Consider the following 17980-nt stretch of genomic DNA (forward strand, 5'->3'; position numbering starts at 1 on the left):
TCGTCGATCACGAACATCTCCTTTGCGGACGATTGTTCTCCGTAAACTGTTTTAATCCCTCCCGGTGTCGGGAATTTCAGCACCTGGTGCAGCGTCGAGGGTACCGCTCTCATGTTGTGAATCCATGGTCTCCCGAATAGAGCATTATACCTCATGTCTTCTTCAATCATGTAGAACTTTATTTCCTAAATGGTTCCGGTTGTATTCATCGGTAATGTTATCTCCCCTTTAGTGGTTTCACATGCCATGTTGAATCCGTTAAGAACTCTGATTGCAAGCACAATTTGGTCTTGTAGACCTAGTTGTTCCACAACCCTCGATCTAATGATATTAGCCAATCTACCTGGATCAATTAACACACTCTTAATTTGAGATTTATTTATGAGTACAAATATTACTAGTGCATCATTGTGGGGCTGCACGATGCATTCAGCGTCCTCGTCGTTGAAAGACAAGGTTCCTTCTGGTATGTAATCTCGATTCCAGTTTTTCCTCGTGATGGATACTTTGGTGCACTTTAACATCGACCCACGAGGAATGTCGACCCCACTGATGATCATGATAATGACGAGCTAGGACTCCTCCTACTCGATCTGCTTACTAGAATCTCTATTCCTGAAATGGTTTTTGGCTCGATCGTTCAGGAACTCCCGGAGATGCCCGTTGTTGAACAACCGGGCTATTTCCTCTCTTAATTCTCGGTAATCTTCTGTTTTGTGGCCATGAGTGCCATGATATTTACACATTAAGTTGGGATCCCTTTGGGATGGATCGAACTATAGAGGTCGAGGCTACTTGGTGGATTTGATGTGTCCGATGGCAGATACGATGGCAGCGACATCGACGTTGAAGTTATGCTCTGATAACCTCGGTGCTTCCTTAGGCCCGATGGGCTCATCGAAACCATTTTTGGTCATGAGTCCTCAGTTATATAGACCTTGATCGCTTCTCATTTCACTCCTCACAGGGTTTCATCCAGACTCGTTACCCCTACGATCACCATTGTATGGCTGATACCAATCTCTACTTGACCTTGGTTCACAGTCAATGTCTCTTTTGGATTTGTCACTAGCTCGTACGGGATAAACAGACCCTGGAAGGGCCCCCAAGTTGATCATCTTCGACCCCAATTTTTGATTGATACTGGTTATGCACATCGACCCAAGTTATAGCCGTATCAGATTTTGCTTTAACTATTGCAAAGCCAATGAGCTTCGAGTATTGAGTCCTTGGGTGAAGGCCTGAATGGCCCAATTGTCTGCCACCGATGACAGGTCTATTCGTTCCATTTGAAACCTTGACACGAACTCCCTGAGCATCTCGTTATCTCTTTGCTTTACCTTGAAAAGGTCCGACTTCCTAGTTTCAACCTTAATGGATCCGGCGTGTGCTTTTACAAAAGCATATGCAAGCATAGAAAATGAGTCAACAGAATTGGGAGGTAAGTTGTGATACCATATCATAGCTCCTTTCGACAAGGTCTCTCCGAACCTTTTTAGCAAGACATATTCGATCTCATCATCTTCCAAGTCGTTCCCCTTGATGGCGCACGTGTATGGGGTCACATGTTCATTTAGATAAGTTATTCTGTTGTACTTAGGAATTTCAGGTATGCAGAACTTTTTTGGGATCGGCTTCGGAGCTGCGCCCGGAGGAAAAGGTTTTTGAACATACTTTTTTGAATCTAGGCCTTTCAGTATCGGTGGTGCTCTAGGGATTTGGTCGACCTTGGAGTTGTATGTCTCCACCTTCTTGTCGTTTGCTTCGATTTTTTTCCCCATTTCTACCCGTTTTGTCAATTCCTCGAGCATTTTATTATCTCAGGATTGGTCCTGGGTTCAACTTCATTTGGCCTATCTATAGATGATTCATGAGTGTTTTTCCGGGATGGTTCGGACTCAACTCTACTGGGAGCGCGACTTTGGTTATGCAGTTGGGCTATCACTGCCTGCTGAGCCTGCAATATTTCGAGGATCACCCGTAAGTTAATCCCATCTCTTTCACCGTTACTTGTATTTTGGGCTACCGACCGAACTCCCCCGCGGACGCTGTTCTCAAGATCGGTAGGCAAATTCGCGTTAATGGCCACATGTGAGTTGGCGTCAATCGGGTCTGCAGCCGGAATTCCGTTGGGATCGGTAGGGGGCACCTCATTTTCGGACACCATATTGTTGTTCTTGCCATGGTGGCCAGACTCAACATCCGTGATTAGATGGGCAGATTGGGAGTTCGACATTTTAAACTTAGACCTGAAATCAAAGACACTTCAAAGGACAAGTGTAAAGTAAGGTGTGTTATGGAAATTTGTATCAAATTTTTACTATTATCCTTAGCCCCACGGTGGGCATCAAACTGTTTACCCTCAAAATTGGATAACAATTAAATTTGTAAGTGATTTTAAGGATATGTAGATTAATTTCATACAAAATGATAAATTGAGTTAGAATGAACAAGTAAAGATACAGTAAATTCAAACCACGCAAGGAGGATGATTCCAGCCTTAGTGAAGTATTCACGCTTGGTCCGGGCTCACAGTGGACAATTTTGATGAACGAGAGAAAAACTTACAATAACAGTAAAAATGGTAGTATATTATTTTGGAATGCGTGTTACAATGTGTCTAATGAATTATCAGACCCCCTCTATATAGTAGAGAAATCCTACTCTACGTATAATTCCATAAAAGGTAAAAAATCTTCTGTTTAGCTGATTGCCGGTTCTTCATCGATACGTGCTGAGATCCACGCCGTGATATCCGGCCGGCCGCGAATATTGTCATGCTTGATTGCCTGACGATGTTCTCCGAAGTTTTTCAGGATTTGGATCGATCTCGAATCATAATCCCGATATTCTCGAGGGCAGGCATTGTATTCCCAGATCCTGACTCGATGGGACCTTTGCTTCGATTCCGATCCTTCGCAATCATATCTCGAGTTCGTTTTATTCTATTGGAGGTCGGAGTGTATTATGAGCTCAGTTTTTACCCGTACAGAAGTATAATGGTTAGAGTTTCAGATTTCATCTAATTCTTTTCCACTCAAACCATAAGGTGACAAATTTGAAGCCAAAGGACGAGATATCGATAGTCGGACAACAAAGGAATCTTATTTGAAGTAATTATTGCTCTTACAATTTTTTTTTTAGATTACAATTAGTATTCGCTACATTGTTTATAACGAGCAAAAGTTCTCCTCAAGTTATATAGCGCTTGGCTAGAAAAATAATAAAATGAGAGCAGGTCGAGTAGCTCGAAATGCTAAAGGAGTTCCACATGAATAAAAGTACTAATGTTTTTTTCTTCTTCTTCTATAATAGTGTTACTCTACAAATTTCGCACCTCAACTATTCCAAAAAATATCACAAATAAAAGTGATAGCGCTAATTTTCATTTTTTTGTTTTCGTTTTCAAATTTTAAAATCTGAAAATATAAATCGGAGGAAAATTGTTGGACAATTTAAATGCTCTTTGAAGTGTATTTAACCATAAGTACAAACAAGTCAGGCTTCTTAAGACGAATTTGCGGATTTGGAAAAAGCGATGAAGACAATTACAAACCCCGCCCAAAACCGTAATAACAACAGAGCCTGCTCTGTCGTGCTTCGATTACAATGACGTTGTTGTCTATAGTAGCTGTTCTTAGTGCCATTACCTGTCCGAAGAATCCTTTGGAAAAACCTCACCCTTTGCCATTTGAGCAGTAGATACTTTGAGAATCCTTGAGACAACTAGTTAATGAGTGATTCTATAGTTTAGTTAATTGATTTAAATTCTTTTTTGATTGACATATTGTGCACACGCTGCAACATTTTCATTTTTTAGTATAAACTGTCTAGAGCTGGACATATGAAGCGTAAATAATTTAATATGAAAGTCCAATATTAGGTAACGAAAAACCTTAATATGGGGGACCCTATATTGAATAACGAAAAATTAGGATAAGTATGACTAGATACTATGTTAAGAAAACTTAACTCAAACTCAAAAGTTAGTTCATAATATGAACGTCGTCCAAGATAATATGATGAAATAACAACATATTCCTTCAATCAATATGAAATATTCGAACGGCAAATTCCCAAATAATTCTTAGAAACGTTGGAAAAAATGGGGAAGATCTAAATATGAAATTAGCAGCTTACTGAAATGGGATTTTTATCAAAATAGCCGGTCGAATTCACTGTTTATTTTTTCTAACTAATATACACAAATTATACACATATTATATATGATTATACATATATTAAATATCCATAAGCTATTTTTAATTTAACCGATTGGATGAGTGATTATTTAGATTAATTCTTCTACTTAAAATTCACACCGTTCTCCCACGCTCCATTTGAAAGTTTAATCTTGCCAAATATTTTTAGGTATCAACATGTGTTTCTTGAGTGCCCTAGCTGGATTTTTTGATGAAAATAAAAAGTACAGTGACGACTACAGAAACGAACCCTACTTATAATAATTAGAATGAAACGTGAAACTTGTGGACACACTGTGTGAATCTTTAAGTTGAAATTTCAAAATAATTACTTTGCTTAGTGTGTTTTTCGTCTCACTCTCTTAATCACATGCAGCATAGACCATCTAATTTTACATTAATTCAATAAATACAAATTAGTTATAATGATTTTGCTTATGTTATGTTAAAAAGGATAGATAATTTACCGACACAATGAAATTATATTGATGTAAAATAAAAAATATATTTTTATATTATCAGTGCCTGAAATTTAAATCCATTAAGTATATCATTAAGCATATAAAATGGAATTAGTGGGAAAATAGTGAAAGAATGACGAAATTGTGGTCTCAGAAATTGCTCCAAGAGGTTGGCGAAAATATAATTAAAAGGTGCCAATACATGAAAAAAACAAGAAAAACGGCAAAATGGAAGAAAAACCCATCAAGAGGGTGACACGTGTCGCGAAACCAACGGTTGGCCTGAGCTTCCTTAACCCCACCATTTTTTTTATTTATTTTCCCCACCAATTTTGTTTGTATCTTAAAAATCATGGTTATTAGCCTCCCTTCTTCCTATTAGAAAAGGACATCATCCCCCACATTACCTCCTCGTGAAGAGTTTAAAATGCTCTGTCTAATATCACAATAATTCATGTCCATTTAAGCACCAACAAAGGTGAGGTCAAGATTTTCTTAGAAAACAACTAAGTATTGAAATACAAGAAAGAAAAAGAAATAAGGAGTAGTAGTGTAATTTTGTGTAAAATCAAAAACCCCCACACCTTATCCTATCATCTTCTTTCAAAACCCTTCACTAGATTTCCTTTCACTACTTTATCTATCTCCTAAAGCTATCTCCAACTCTCTCACTACTATTTAGCTTCCTCATCCTCTTTCATTCTCTTCTCCACTTTTCAACGCTTCTGCTTTTTCTCACTACTGTTTTATACCATTTCTTGATATGCACCAAATGAATTAAAGTTTTAGACTTTTTGTTCGTGCAATTTCAGTACTTTTGGCAATTGGTCAGCTCTTTGTTGAAGCTGAAAAGCGTAATTAGAGTGGAAAAGGAGAAGGTTCATGGCACCAAGATCAGGCAGGGGAAAGGGAAACAAAGCTAAGACAGACAAAAAGAAGAAAGAAGAGAAAGGTTCAATACATATCTCATATATATTTCTTAGTATATGTATACTTAATTTATTTTTTTTAAAAATTCATTTGACTTTGCTCTTTACATTTCATTTTTCTTTCTTTACAGTGATTCCCAGTATTCTTGACATAAGTGTCGTCACTCCCTATGAAACTGAAGTTATTCTCAAGGTATTGATGATTCATTTATTTATAATGAAAATTCAAACAAACACTGGCATTAATATTTCTCACTTGTATATGGAGAAAATAATTAGTAATAACTAATTGGCTGATTAATTGAAATCAAATTTACTTATTGAAGGGCATCTCAACGGACAAGATACTGGATGTGAGGAAGCTATTAGCTGCCAATGTTGAAACATGTCATTTCACAAACTATTCTTTGTCTCATGAGGTGAGTTCACTCTTAATTGCGTTAAATTACAAATTGACTATTTCTCTGTCTCTTTGTATTTTTATTTTTTTGTGGAAGTTAGCCAGTTGGTTAATCTTTGTTTTGTTCTTTTTAAAAATCTTTATATTCAAAACAAGAAAGTGTATTAATTTGGAAAAGTGATGGTGGTTTGAACAGGTGAAGGGACCAAAACTAAATGACAGGTTAGATGCTGCGACTCTGAAGCCATGTTTGCTGAGGATGGTTGAAGGTAGGTGTTTATTAAATTTCCTCCCTGTGTATATAGGTTCACGTGTTGGGTTTTACTATTTTAATGAGTAAGTATTAAAAAGGGGTTTGAACTTTTACTCTAGAGAAGAAAAAGAAAATACCTCAAATTTGACGCTATATTTTCAGCCTCCAGGCATGTTTAGGGAATTCCAATGTTGCATGACTTCCAACTTTTGTGCAAGACAAAATTTAATTAATAAATAAATATTGTTCTCACTTTGAAATTTGAGGGAGCAGCAGATTCCATTCAGATATACTTTTCCTGTTACGTAGTATATTTGTTATTATCATTTGTCCTACTTACAAGAATGATTAAATTAGAGCCCACCAACCTTATTCGCCTAAGGCAAGAAGTGTAGATAGGTTATAGTTAAATTAATGGCGTGTATTTCAATAAAAAGTAAGTACCTCCTCCTTTTCAATTTAGATTAAATATTTAGTTTATCGAAAGTCTATTGTATTAATACGAGAAAAGTTATAACTTACGGTGTTTTTTGTATAATTTTTAAATATTTAAATTTAAATTTTAAAATATTAAGGTGAACTAATTTAATTTAACTTTAAAATTTTACTATTAAATAGAGATAAACAAAATATATCATCAAAATTGATAAGGAAAAATGAATCTTCACAATCACCATCAACTTCAAAGTGAAAAACTTCACCTACTCCCCGTTAATAAATAATACTAATATATAGTATATATTAAATGCTGTTGTACTACTTGTGATTTTCTGTCGACCAGTACGTCTGAGCACAATCAGGAAATCTCAACCGAGTATTCACAGTAATCAGTACCATACATTTAATCAACAACTCCATCTGTGTCCGTCCAGATATACTTGCATTTCCTGCAAAATGTTTGAGCTTATAGCAGAACATAGGGTGTAAAGAAAAAGTGATTAATTATTCGCCAAATTAAATAATTTAACATAATCAAAATACATTTAATTTAATTTAATCATGTAACAAAGTTTATAGGCCAGGTACGTGTCGTTTAGTTAAAATGTAGTAACTGAATATTAAATTTTTTACTCTTATATTTCTCAAATATTTTGTAATCGTTTTTATTCGGTCGAAAGTATATCGAAAATAAATTTTTTATCTAACAGAATATAAGGATAATATGTGCGTACACTCCTACCTCCTCAAATGTAAGATCATACCGATTATGTAAATATTGTAGTTAAACTGAATATAGATTAGTTTTGTTGTGAGAATAAAATGTCACTATACCCATTACTACTCTTTTTGTTTTCTTCTATGAAATCACATTTTTTTTGTTGATCAAATAGAATAGGGAAGTCACACATGCAGCCAAACATCAAATAATCCAAAAAAGTTTGATTAACAAAAATCCTTTGAGCATTGCCCGAAATTCCTACTTTATTAACAAAAATGCCACTGACTTCTCAGAGGACTACACGGAGGAGTCTCAGGCAGTGGATCATGTCCGGAGGTTACTCGACATCGTCGCGTGCATAACACGCTTCGCCAAGGCCAAGGCCGGAAAAGTCACCACTCCCTCCGCCGCCAGCTCAGGTACGGAATCTCGGGCCAAGAAACACAAGGCGCAGCGAAATGCTTCAGGCCGGCCAGCCTCGCCGTCCGATGGAGTGGCACCTTCATCGCCGTCAGCCTCGGCGGCGCAGGAAGAGAATGAAATGGTGGCGATTCATCCAATTCCTAAGCTCTCTGATTTCTACGAGTTCTTCTCTTTCTCTAACCTCTCTCCGCCTATACTAAGTACGGTTTATTTCTCCCTTTCGATATTCTTCTCACTTCAATCTGAAACTTCTAGAATATTATCGTGCATTTCTTCTAAATGCGCTATTTCAGGTTTGAAAAGAGTTGATTGTAACGATGCTAAAACAAGGCGAGATGGCGATTATTTCGAATTACAGGTACCTTATTTTCTTTCTTTTCTTCCGGTCTTGCATTTGTTCGGAATTTGATGATGCCAAAACTCTGTGCAGATTAAGATATGCAATGGGAAGACATTACAAGTGGTTGCAGCAGCAAAAGGTTTCTATACATTGGGGAAGCCACTTATGCGAAGCCATTGCTTGGTTGATCTTCTGCAACAGCTCAGCCAAGCTTTTGCTAATGCAAGTACCTTCATAGCCTTACTATGCGTTGCTTACATCACTCGTATAATTTGCAATTTTTTCTTGTGCATCAAGTTCTCTTTTCACTAATGAAATTAAATTGTCCTAATTATCAATCGCATTTGCCATTTACACGTGATTCATCAATGGTATCTAATGGCGGGACACCACTGTCATTAGGTCAGTACCTATTTGATTGATAATGATAGCATGTTGGGACATACATAAGAAAGAGGATATAAGAACAATTGCATTCATCTTTTTATCGGCTTGATTAATCAGTACTAACAGTCTTAACTCAGAAAATTGATATCACTTGCTATTTCACTAAATTGCTTTGAATTTGTGACGTCTCTTCTGTTAGCGTACATTAATCTTTTTTTGAATAAAAGATTGGTTTTCCTTTGCAGGCATATGAATCCTTGATGAAGGCCTTTACAGAACATAACAAGGTGACATCTTGTTTATTGTGAATAAGCTTCAAGGGTAAATGAAGTGGTATTTAACTGTGTGCGCAAATTTTTTTCTATGTTGCTTGTTTTCAGTTTGGTAATCTTCCATATGGTTTCCGCGCCAACACATGGCTTGTCCCTCCATCAGTCGTTGATTCTGCGTCAAACTTCACTCCCCTTCCAGTGGAAGATGAGAGTTGGGGTGGCAACGGCGGAGGTCAGGGAGGGAACGGAGAGCATGATCATAGATCATGGGCTACAGATTTTGCAGTACTGGCAAAGCTTCCTTGCAAGACTGAAGAGGAGAGGGTGGTTCGAGACCGAAAGGCTTTTTTGCTTCATAATCTTTTCCTTGACGTCTCTATTTTTAAAGCTGTCTCAGCCATATACAAAGTCATGGATTCTACTTCTAGGGGTACCTCAAATTGTGCTTTGGGTTCAGTACTCTCTGAGGACTGCATTGGTGATTTGTCTATTACAGTTAAGAGAGATTTCGGCGATGCTAGCCTGAAAGAAGCCAAAGTTATCGGCAGTAGAGATTTTAATGAATCTGCTGAGGATGTCGCTCAAAGAAACTTAGCTAAAGGGGTAACTGCCGATGAAAGTGTTGTCATACATGTAAGTTACAAGCTGACTTATGAGAGATTTGGAAAACCCTTATATAGTTGTAGTATGATTTTCCTTTCCTCCTTTCTCCTTTATTTATAAGCAGGGACATGGTCCACCCAGGGGGAAGTGGGTATAAGTAGGCATTGCATTATTTATTTCAGTGTGAACATACTCTTTTCACCTCCTGGAGACCCCCCCCCCCCCCCTTCCCTGCTGTTTCCATGATGTTATTTATGAGTTGGGTAACATCTTTAACTTCCAACTCTTCTCTTTCAAGCACCCTCTTATTTTACTTTTCTGGTTTCATATGACGTGCATAGGATTGATGTAAAAGTTATCTGTCAACTCTCCTGTCCTGGGGGATCAATAATCATGGTATCCCAATTGGTTGGCTGCCCGTAGGTCCTGAACTTCTACCTTGTTGGTGGGGTTGGATTTCCCATCTTATAAGCCCCTTCCCCTTCTCCTGCCCCTATGTATAAATTTTTTTTTTTTTTCAAAAAAAAAAAAGGAAAAAGAAGAAACTGTCCTATCTTTTTGCTGTCACCAATTATTTCATTTCAGGAAGTTGAAAGGATATGTTTAATTGGACAGGATACATCCTCATTGGGCATGGTGTCAGTGCGACATTGTGGCTACACTGCAATTGTGAAAGTTGTTGGTGACATTAAAGTGGATAAGAGTCTGCCTCTGGATATCGAAATCGATGATCAACCAGATGGGGGAGCCAATGCACTCAACATCAACAGGTTTGAGAAAAAGCAATAAACCTATATGAACTTTTATATGGCGGGTGATGGAAGACTAAGAATTTTATCGTTAAGAATATACTTAAGTATAGGATCATTAATTTATCATGTTACCACAGTCAAGCAGTTATACGTGTATCATTTTTTTTTCCTTTCTTTATTTAATTAACTTTTCGTGCTTTTATGAAGAGGACAATTCATATAGTTGGGAACCAACACCATGTTAAGAGTTTGATTGGAGATGACAAGTTACATGGGTAATAATATCAAAATTCAAAATTGAGGTTGTGAAAGATAAGTCACATTGGCCAATTGATGTCAATGTTTAAATCTAACGGTTTTTTTATTGAGGATTCACTCTTCTTTAGGACTATGTTAATGGTTTTCTTTGTGCTTGCTTCTAATTCTCTGTTTTAACCTTTTCCAGCTTACGCCTTCTGCTCAACAAGCCAATGACTGCTGGTTTTTCTGGAGGTGGTCAATTGCCCCAGTCTGATTTGGACGACCATGCAAATTCAATGTCTTTGGTCCATAAAATCATTAAGGATGATTTGAGTAAGCTAAAGGGAATGGATGATAAATCCAAAGGGTCCATCAGATGGGAACTTGGTTCTTGTTGGGTTCAGCATCTACAAAAGCAAGAAACACCATCAGAGGACACAATTGGGAATGATGGTAAGGCTGAACCCATAGTTAAGGGACTTGGAAGACAGTTTAAAATGCTCAAAAAGAGGGAAACAAGACCAAGTACTGTAAGTTCCATGGATGACAATGAAGCAGATGATGTGACAGCCAGCACTCTGAACGCAGAAAGTGGCTCGACGGAACTTAGCAATGGCAAACCAAAGTGTGAAACTGAATGGAGGAGATTTGTCTCGCAAGAAGCTTACCTTCGTTTGAAAGAAAGTGGAATGGATCTTCATCTGAAGGTATAATAGCACAGCTTTTATATGGAACATCCTTATGCTATAATGTGATGAAAAATTGATGTGCAAAGGGAGAGGAGAGGAGAAGAAGGAAAAGAGAAATAGTGAATAAATAAGACTGTTTTCCTCGGCACATAATTATGCTAAAATGTGCACCTATTGTTCTTTCTCAAGTACTTTGCTAATTGCCACAGAAGTGTTTAGTCATCTCCCCTTCAAACAATAGCCTTCCTTATATGACCTCCGCACATCTTGTATCTTCTTACTTCAAATCGTTCATGATATTACTTAAGAAGTTCTGACTCGGCCAGAATTCAACATGTCATTGAATTCTCAAGCTAAGCTGTTCAATTGCCATCTTTTGAGTGAAAGGGAGAAAGAGTAATAGGAATAATTGTTGAGGAAATAGAAAGATTTTGTCAGTAGCATTCTTTAATATTATCACTCACAGTACTTATAAAAAAACATTATCACTCAGAGTTAACTGACAAATATGCTTCTTGTTACAGTCAGTGGATGAACTTGTCGAAATGGCACACAAGTATTATGATGAAGTTGCTATCCCGAAGCTGGTAATGCTAAATATTGAATGTATTTCGGTAGTGAAATCTTTGAAATACGTGAAGAGAAAAACTAATCTCTAATTCTATTTAGGTTACAGACTTTGCATCGTTGGAACTTTCTCCAGTTGATGGACGCACCCTTACTGACTTCATGCATCTTAGGGGTTTACAAATGCGTTCTTTGGGTCGTGTGGTAAGATTCATTTCCTCATCTATCTCGAGCTTCAGGAAATGAAAAATGTTGATGTCTTCTGATGAACCTGATGCCATTGCATAATGTAGGTTGAACTTGCAGAGAAGCTTCCTCACATACAGTCGCTTTGTATTCATGAGATGGTTACTCGAGCTTTCAAGCATGTACTTAGAGCTGTCATTGCCTCCATTGACAATGTAGCCAACTTATCAGCTGCTATAGCATCATCCTTAAATTTCTTGTTTGGGTCCTCTACCACACAAGACAGTGATGAAAACCACATTCTCAAGATGCAATGGTTAAGGGAATTTCTTTTTGAAAGATTCAGTTGGAGATTAAAAGATGAATTCCAACAGTTGAGGAAATTGTCGGTCCTCCGCGGACTTTGTCATAAGGTACTATAAGCGTGGCTGCATTTATTAAAATTTACCATTCAAAGTAAATAACTTTAGTTTTATTTCAGGTTGGATTAGAGTTGATTCCAAAAGATTATGATATGGAAAGCCCATATCCCTTCAGTAAAACTGATGTTATCAGCGTAGTGCCTTTGTGTAAAGTAAGCCTTTCTGCTTCTACCCGTTCCTTTTGAACTTCATGAAATGACCTGAAATGTGGCTTGATTTAATTATTATCTTCTTTTCAGCATGTTGGATGCTCTTCTGCTGATGGACGGACTTTACTAGAATCATCTAAGGTTGCCCTTGACAAAGGGAAGTTGGAAGATGCTGTAATGTATGGAACAAAGGTACAAATTATAAAATAACAGTATATGCTTACTCAGAAGTCTCTGAAGTCCATCCCTCAAAGCGCACAGATTTTCTTTGACCTTATCGGACACAGATTTACTTTTGTTGCTTGTGTATTTACTTGAAGGCCCTGGCAAAATTGATAGCTGTATGTGGACCCTATCACCGTGCCACTGCAAGTGCATATAGCCTCCTGGCCGTTGTCCTTTATCACACTGGAGACTTCAATCAGGTAACATAAAGTTCGGCGCTTGGCTTTGATGAATTAAGTGGCATGTAGCATAAAAGTATGATTTTTCCTCCTTATTTTCATATCTTGCTCGTTAATTATCTTATTCCAGAACTAAGTTCTTAAAATTTAATCCAAGTATGTAGCTGATGAAAAGTTTTCAAGTTTAGCAAAGGTAATTCAAGGAAGAATTATCAAATATCGATGTTTGACAGACGATTTCGGAAGTACTCCGAATCATCTGTTTTGTTTTTCCAATTGTGCGAGCTCCCACAGTCAGCTTTTTGGATTTCTCCAATTCATGAAAAAAATTTACTTTCTTTTTTACCTTTCGTTCACTTGTGTATTCCGTATGCATTTGCATTTACTGACAAAAAGAAGAAATGCAGACTCCCCGGATATACAGAATTGCAGAATATATGATTATAATCTGTCTGAATGATTATTATTGTTATTTAGGCAACAATCTATCAACAGAAGGCATTGGATATCAATGAGAGGGAGCTAGGACTTGACCATCCAGATACAATGAAAAGTTACGGGGATCTTTCTGTATTCTACTATCGTCTCCAGCACATTGAGTTGGCTCTAAAGTGAGTGAGAAAAGATCCTCTCTTTTCTAGTTGGTCATATTTTGAAACCAAGACTTTCATGTCTTGCTCAACCTTTTGATTCCAAATCTGTTAAACTATAAAAATTGTTATAAATATTGTAATTTTAGGATGCAGAAGATTCCTCCGTCTTGTCTCACTCATTCATTCATTTTTCATTCTTGTTGAAGTCTTGACTGGTCTTACTATGTTTAGCTGTTCATTCATTTTGCTTATTTACTTTGATAACTGGAGCAAGTTCATAATTGATTTTCAGGTATGTCAACCGAGCCTTATTTCTTCTTCACTTTACATGTGGACTATCTCACCCAAACACAGCTGCTACATACATAAATGTGGCTATGATGGAAGAGGGCATGGGAAATGTGCATATTGCTCTTAGATATCTACATGAAGCCCTTAAGTGCAACCAAAGATTACTGGGAGTAGATCATATACAGGTTATTCTCTCTCTCTCTCTCTCTCTCTCTCTCTCTCTCTCTCTCTCTCTCTCTCTCTCTCAGTTCTCATATTGAACATCAGACATATAAAGTCATTATCAGAATGTGCATGTGATACCGATAATCATACTACGATATCCTTTTACTAGGTTAGGTGCTTGTGAAAATATTCTTTGCTTTTTGACACCTTTTAGCAGCTATAGTTTTGTTAACTCTGTTGTTGCCTCGGACAGACTGCTGCCAGCTATCATGCCATAGCTATAGCTCTTTCTCTCATGGAAGCATATTCACTGAGTGTGCAACATGAGCAAACTACATTGCAGATTCTTCAAGCAAAACTAGGAGCAGAGGATCTCCGTACTCAGGTGTGTGCAAATTTAGCTACTGACTCCCTCTTTACTAATAGTTACTACTATGGCTCTACAGAGTATTTCATTTCTCAGTTGTTTCCGGAATGCTTCAACATGAGTTAGATGTTTGGGTTGGCCCATTGAATTTTTCCCCAGAGCTTGTTGATATCACTATATCAAGATAAACTATGTATTTTTCTCTCAGAAAAAAACTGGAACTTCTTTGGAATGGAAAGAATCCATCTACAAATTCTGAGAGGCTAAAAAATAATGATGCTCCAGATAGAACTCTCTCTCTCTCTCTCTCTGCATTGTGGTGCTTTCTTTGTAAACGTATTCAGCAAATAACATACTTGCCTTATCTTTTTGTTATGTTGGGCATTTCCCAGTAAGAATGAGGTCTTTTCTTAGTAGAAGATAATAAGCGACTTGACTCTTATTAAATCACCAATCTGCTGCTGCATTTTAAAGTTGGAGAGTTACATGTGCATTATATATATGTAGGATGCTGCTGCATGGCTTGAATACTTTGAATCAAAAGCCCTAGAGCAGCAGGAAGCTGCAAGAACTGGAGCTCCAAGATTAGATGCAACCATTGCTAGCAAAGGTCACCTCAGGTATTGAAACTTTACCTTTGAATTGGTGTTACTCGGGCTTGAACTATATGCTTGCGTCTAAGGAACCAAAACTCTTACTTTCTGATGTAGCGTGTCAGATCTATTGGATTACATTAGTCCTGGCCAGGGTTCAAAGACCATTGAAGCACAGAGGAAGCGACGTTCAAAGGTAGTTCATCACTCAGTATAGTAGTATATGCTCTTCTTACTTTTTAATTCACTGAAACTTCTTACATTGAGAGTAATTCAGATAGAGCTGCAAACTTTTTCTGTACATTTAACTTAGAAGTTAGTCTTAATCCCATAATCTCAACTGTAAGTTATTTAGGCATCAAAAAGTGAAATGATATTGGAGCTCGACTTAATGGGGAAAATCTAGTCCTGATACTTCAGCACACGATCCTTAACCTCATAATTAGGTGACTCTACGAACACAGATCCTGGGAAAACCTCCTTTTTGGGGAGGGAAGGGATAATTTTGGCTGTGGTCATTTTGAGTTACCGATTATCATTTCTTTCTCAAGCTGCCAATTAATTCTGTTACTCTTTCCTTCTTTATGGCCTCTTAGGTGTTGCCAGTAGATGATCAATCTCAAAAAGGACAGCATGATGGAAGAAGTAACAACCCCTTGGATCATGATGTTACAAAAAATCCTGTGACTGTAGTAGAAGTTAACAAGAAAGAAGACGACTCAGAGGGGGTTGCTACTCAAGAACTTGAAGGCAGCAATAGCACTAAAAATGAGGAATCAGTGGAAATAAATGAAGAAACTAGCTCTGATGAAGGGTGGCAGGAAGCGAATTCGAAAACACGGACGGGGCATGGTAGTGGCAAGATGTTCAACCGAAGGCAACCAGGTCTTGCCAAGATCAATACAAACTTGGAATACTTTTTCCCCCGGGACAGCAGTTCCAGGAAAGAAGTTACTTCACAGGGACAAAAAGTGGCATCTAAGATTGGTTTAGGTGAATTTTCACCTGTAAAGCAACTAAAAGCTGCTAGTTTCAGTTCTTCTGAAAAGTCAACCAAACTCTCAGCTAAAATGACTGTTGCCGAAGTTTCTCGCACATCAAATATCACTGTTCTCTCTCCTCCTGCCTCTCTTGCTACCATGGCTTCCAAATCCTTATCATACAAAGAAGTAGCAGTGTCGCCACCAGGTACGGTTCTAAAGCCTTTATTGGAGAAAGTAGAAGAATTAAATGAGGATAAAACTGATTCCCAGATCTGCGTTAGTCCAACTGAAACATCAGAAGAAGATGGAAAGCAGTCGGTGACCATAGAGGCTACACCTGCCAATGATCGAGACGGACAAGGAATCCATGAAGACGAAGGCCAGATAAGTGGATCTGAGTCAGAGAAATCTTCCCTGGAGCCTGAAGGTGTTTCATGTTCAAGTAATGAGGAAATATCTTTACGATCAAATGGGAGCAAGCTATCTGCGGCTGCTGAACCATTCAATCCAGGTGCCTACCATTTGACCAATATGCTGATTTCTGCTGCTGTGACCAACGTCTATGATGTTAGAGCCAACCAAGGCATGCTTACTGAACCAGTGGGCTTTCCATCAATTGCTGAGAGAGTTCCTTGTGGTCCCAGATCATCTTTGTACCACAGGACAAGCCATTCTCACATGAAAAATGGATATGTGAATTACCAAAGTCCTGTTGCTGAAATAAGCAGTTATGATTTTCCAAGAATCATGAATCCACATGCACCTGAATTTGTTCCAAGTAAAGCACGGCCGACGAGTGCTGCAACTGAAGATTCAAGAGTAGCTATTGATGCTGATTCTTCGACAGGGTTGAATAAGTCGGTCACAATAGTTTCAGCAGAGGAGAAGATTGATAAAAAGGCTACAATTGACGTCAGAAATGCTAGATCAACAAAAAGCAGACTACATGCTGAGAGGGAAGAGCTAGCTAGGCAAATACAAAATAGCTTCATTGTGAAGTCAAAACAGAACACTTCAGATGGCCCAAGTGAATTTCCAGTTAGTACAAAGAAGTCTGAGTTCTTAGTTAGCGCTGCTAAAGCAAGTGCAGATGATAGTGCAACTAAATTGCAATGTGGAAGTGAAGGGAAAAAAGAACTTTTGACAGAAGCAAATAAATATAGCGGGGCAAAGACAGTTGATGTAAATAAAAATAAGCACGAGGATGGAGACGGTTTTTTGCCTGTGATAAAGCGTAGAAGAAACAGGCGACAATTTGCCCATGGAATAAATGGGTTGTACAGTCAGCAGTCAATCTGTGCTTAAGTACATTGAGGAAGGTGATCTCAACTACGAATGCTTCAACTTCGGACAACCTCCATAGGCAACTTCTTCATAATTTGACACTGTAGAAATGTGGAAGATAAACTGCAGTAGGACCAGTAATAATTTCTTATAATTTACTACCCTGAGGGAGGTTGCTTATCTCGTTCACCTAAAATAAAGGAGGAAGAAAATGAGACGAGGATAGAGAGTGGATCAAGCTGATAGCAGATCTGGAGATGCAATTTTTGATAACCAGCAGTTTTATTCAATTTTGTGCAGTCCTTGCTGGTTGTTTCTTTCTCCATTTTTTTTTTGTTCTTGTGAACCATTAAAATTTATCCAGCTTTATGTGGATAAGGTGCCCTTTCTTAATTAGCTTCCTCATGCTATTGTTACTTAGGAAAATAACTATAAAACAAATGATATTTTGTTGAGTAAATACCATAATAGTTCTTGCTTCTGGATAATGGATCTCGTTCAGTCTTTTTGAATTGTTGTTTTAAGATTCTGCTGATATAATAAGTTGATTTTTTTCAGCTAGGAGTCGTTAGATTAAATAAACAAAGATATTTAAACTAAAATGCAACTTTGTATAGTACAATGCCATAGTGTTTATTAATTCAACAATAGCCAAGATGATTGGAAATAGATTCCATATCCAAGATAAAAAGTCAATAATCATCATTACTAAGAAAGGTAGAATAGAAAAAGATTGATTCCAAGATGCCGGGGCCTGGGATAAAACGTACTTTTATTTTATGTATTTATTATCGTGTAAGAATTCCCCTATACTATTTACGTCCCACTTCAAGCATATACTACTCCCTTCGTTTCAATTTACCTGA

The 17980-nt window shown here is 37.6% G+C and overlaps 1 protein-coding gene across 1 annotated transcript; it reads left to right on the top strand.

The window, feature by feature from the left end:
• The first annotated feature begins 5124 nt into the window (after nt 1-5124).
• Nucleotides 5125-17602, top strand: LOC104118999 (protein REDUCED CHLOROPLAST COVERAGE 3). Its single transcript, XM_009630386.4, has 23 exons — nt 5125-5615; nt 5724-5785; nt 5919-6011; nt 6189-6261; nt 7698-8027; nt 8121-8185; nt 8258-8389; nt 8800-8841; nt 8935-9459; nt 10045-10199; nt 10627-11128; nt 11635-11697; nt 11780-11881; nt 11971-12276; nt 12345-12437; nt 12525-12626; nt 12755-12859; nt 13316-13449; nt 13724-13907; nt 14141-14272; nt 14762-14874; nt 14965-15043; nt 15444-17602. The coding sequence occupies exons 1-23, from the start codon at nt 5546-5548 to the stop codon at nt 17133-17135; spliced, it is 5154 nt and encodes a 1717-aa protein (XP_009628681.1). The 5' UTR covers nt 5125-5545; the 3' UTR covers nt 17136-17602.
• Nucleotides 17603-17980: the final 378 nt, after the last annotated feature.

The sequence above is a fragment of the Nicotiana tomentosiformis genome, chromosome 6, assembly GCF_000390325.3.
Source record: "Nicotiana tomentosiformis chromosome 6, ASM39032v3, whole genome shotgun sequence".
NCBI lineage: Eukaryota > Viridiplantae > Streptophyta > Magnoliopsida > Solanales > Solanaceae > Nicotiana > Nicotiana tomentosiformis.

Excerpts from the sequence above, each read along its gene's own strand:
- LOC104118999 (XM_009630386.4), top strand. The coding sequence starts at position 5,546 with ATGGCACCAAGATCAGGCAGGGGAAAGGGAAACAAAGCTAAGACAGAC. Across the intron at positions 10,200-10,626 it reads AATGCACTCAACATCAACAG|CTTACGCCTTCTGCTCAACA; the intron begins GTTTGAGAAAAA and ends AACCTTTTCCAG. Across the intron at positions 14,273-14,761 it reads CAGAGGATCTCCGTACTCAG|GATGCTGCTGCATGGCTTGA; the intron begins GTGTGTGCAAAT and ends ATATATATGTAG.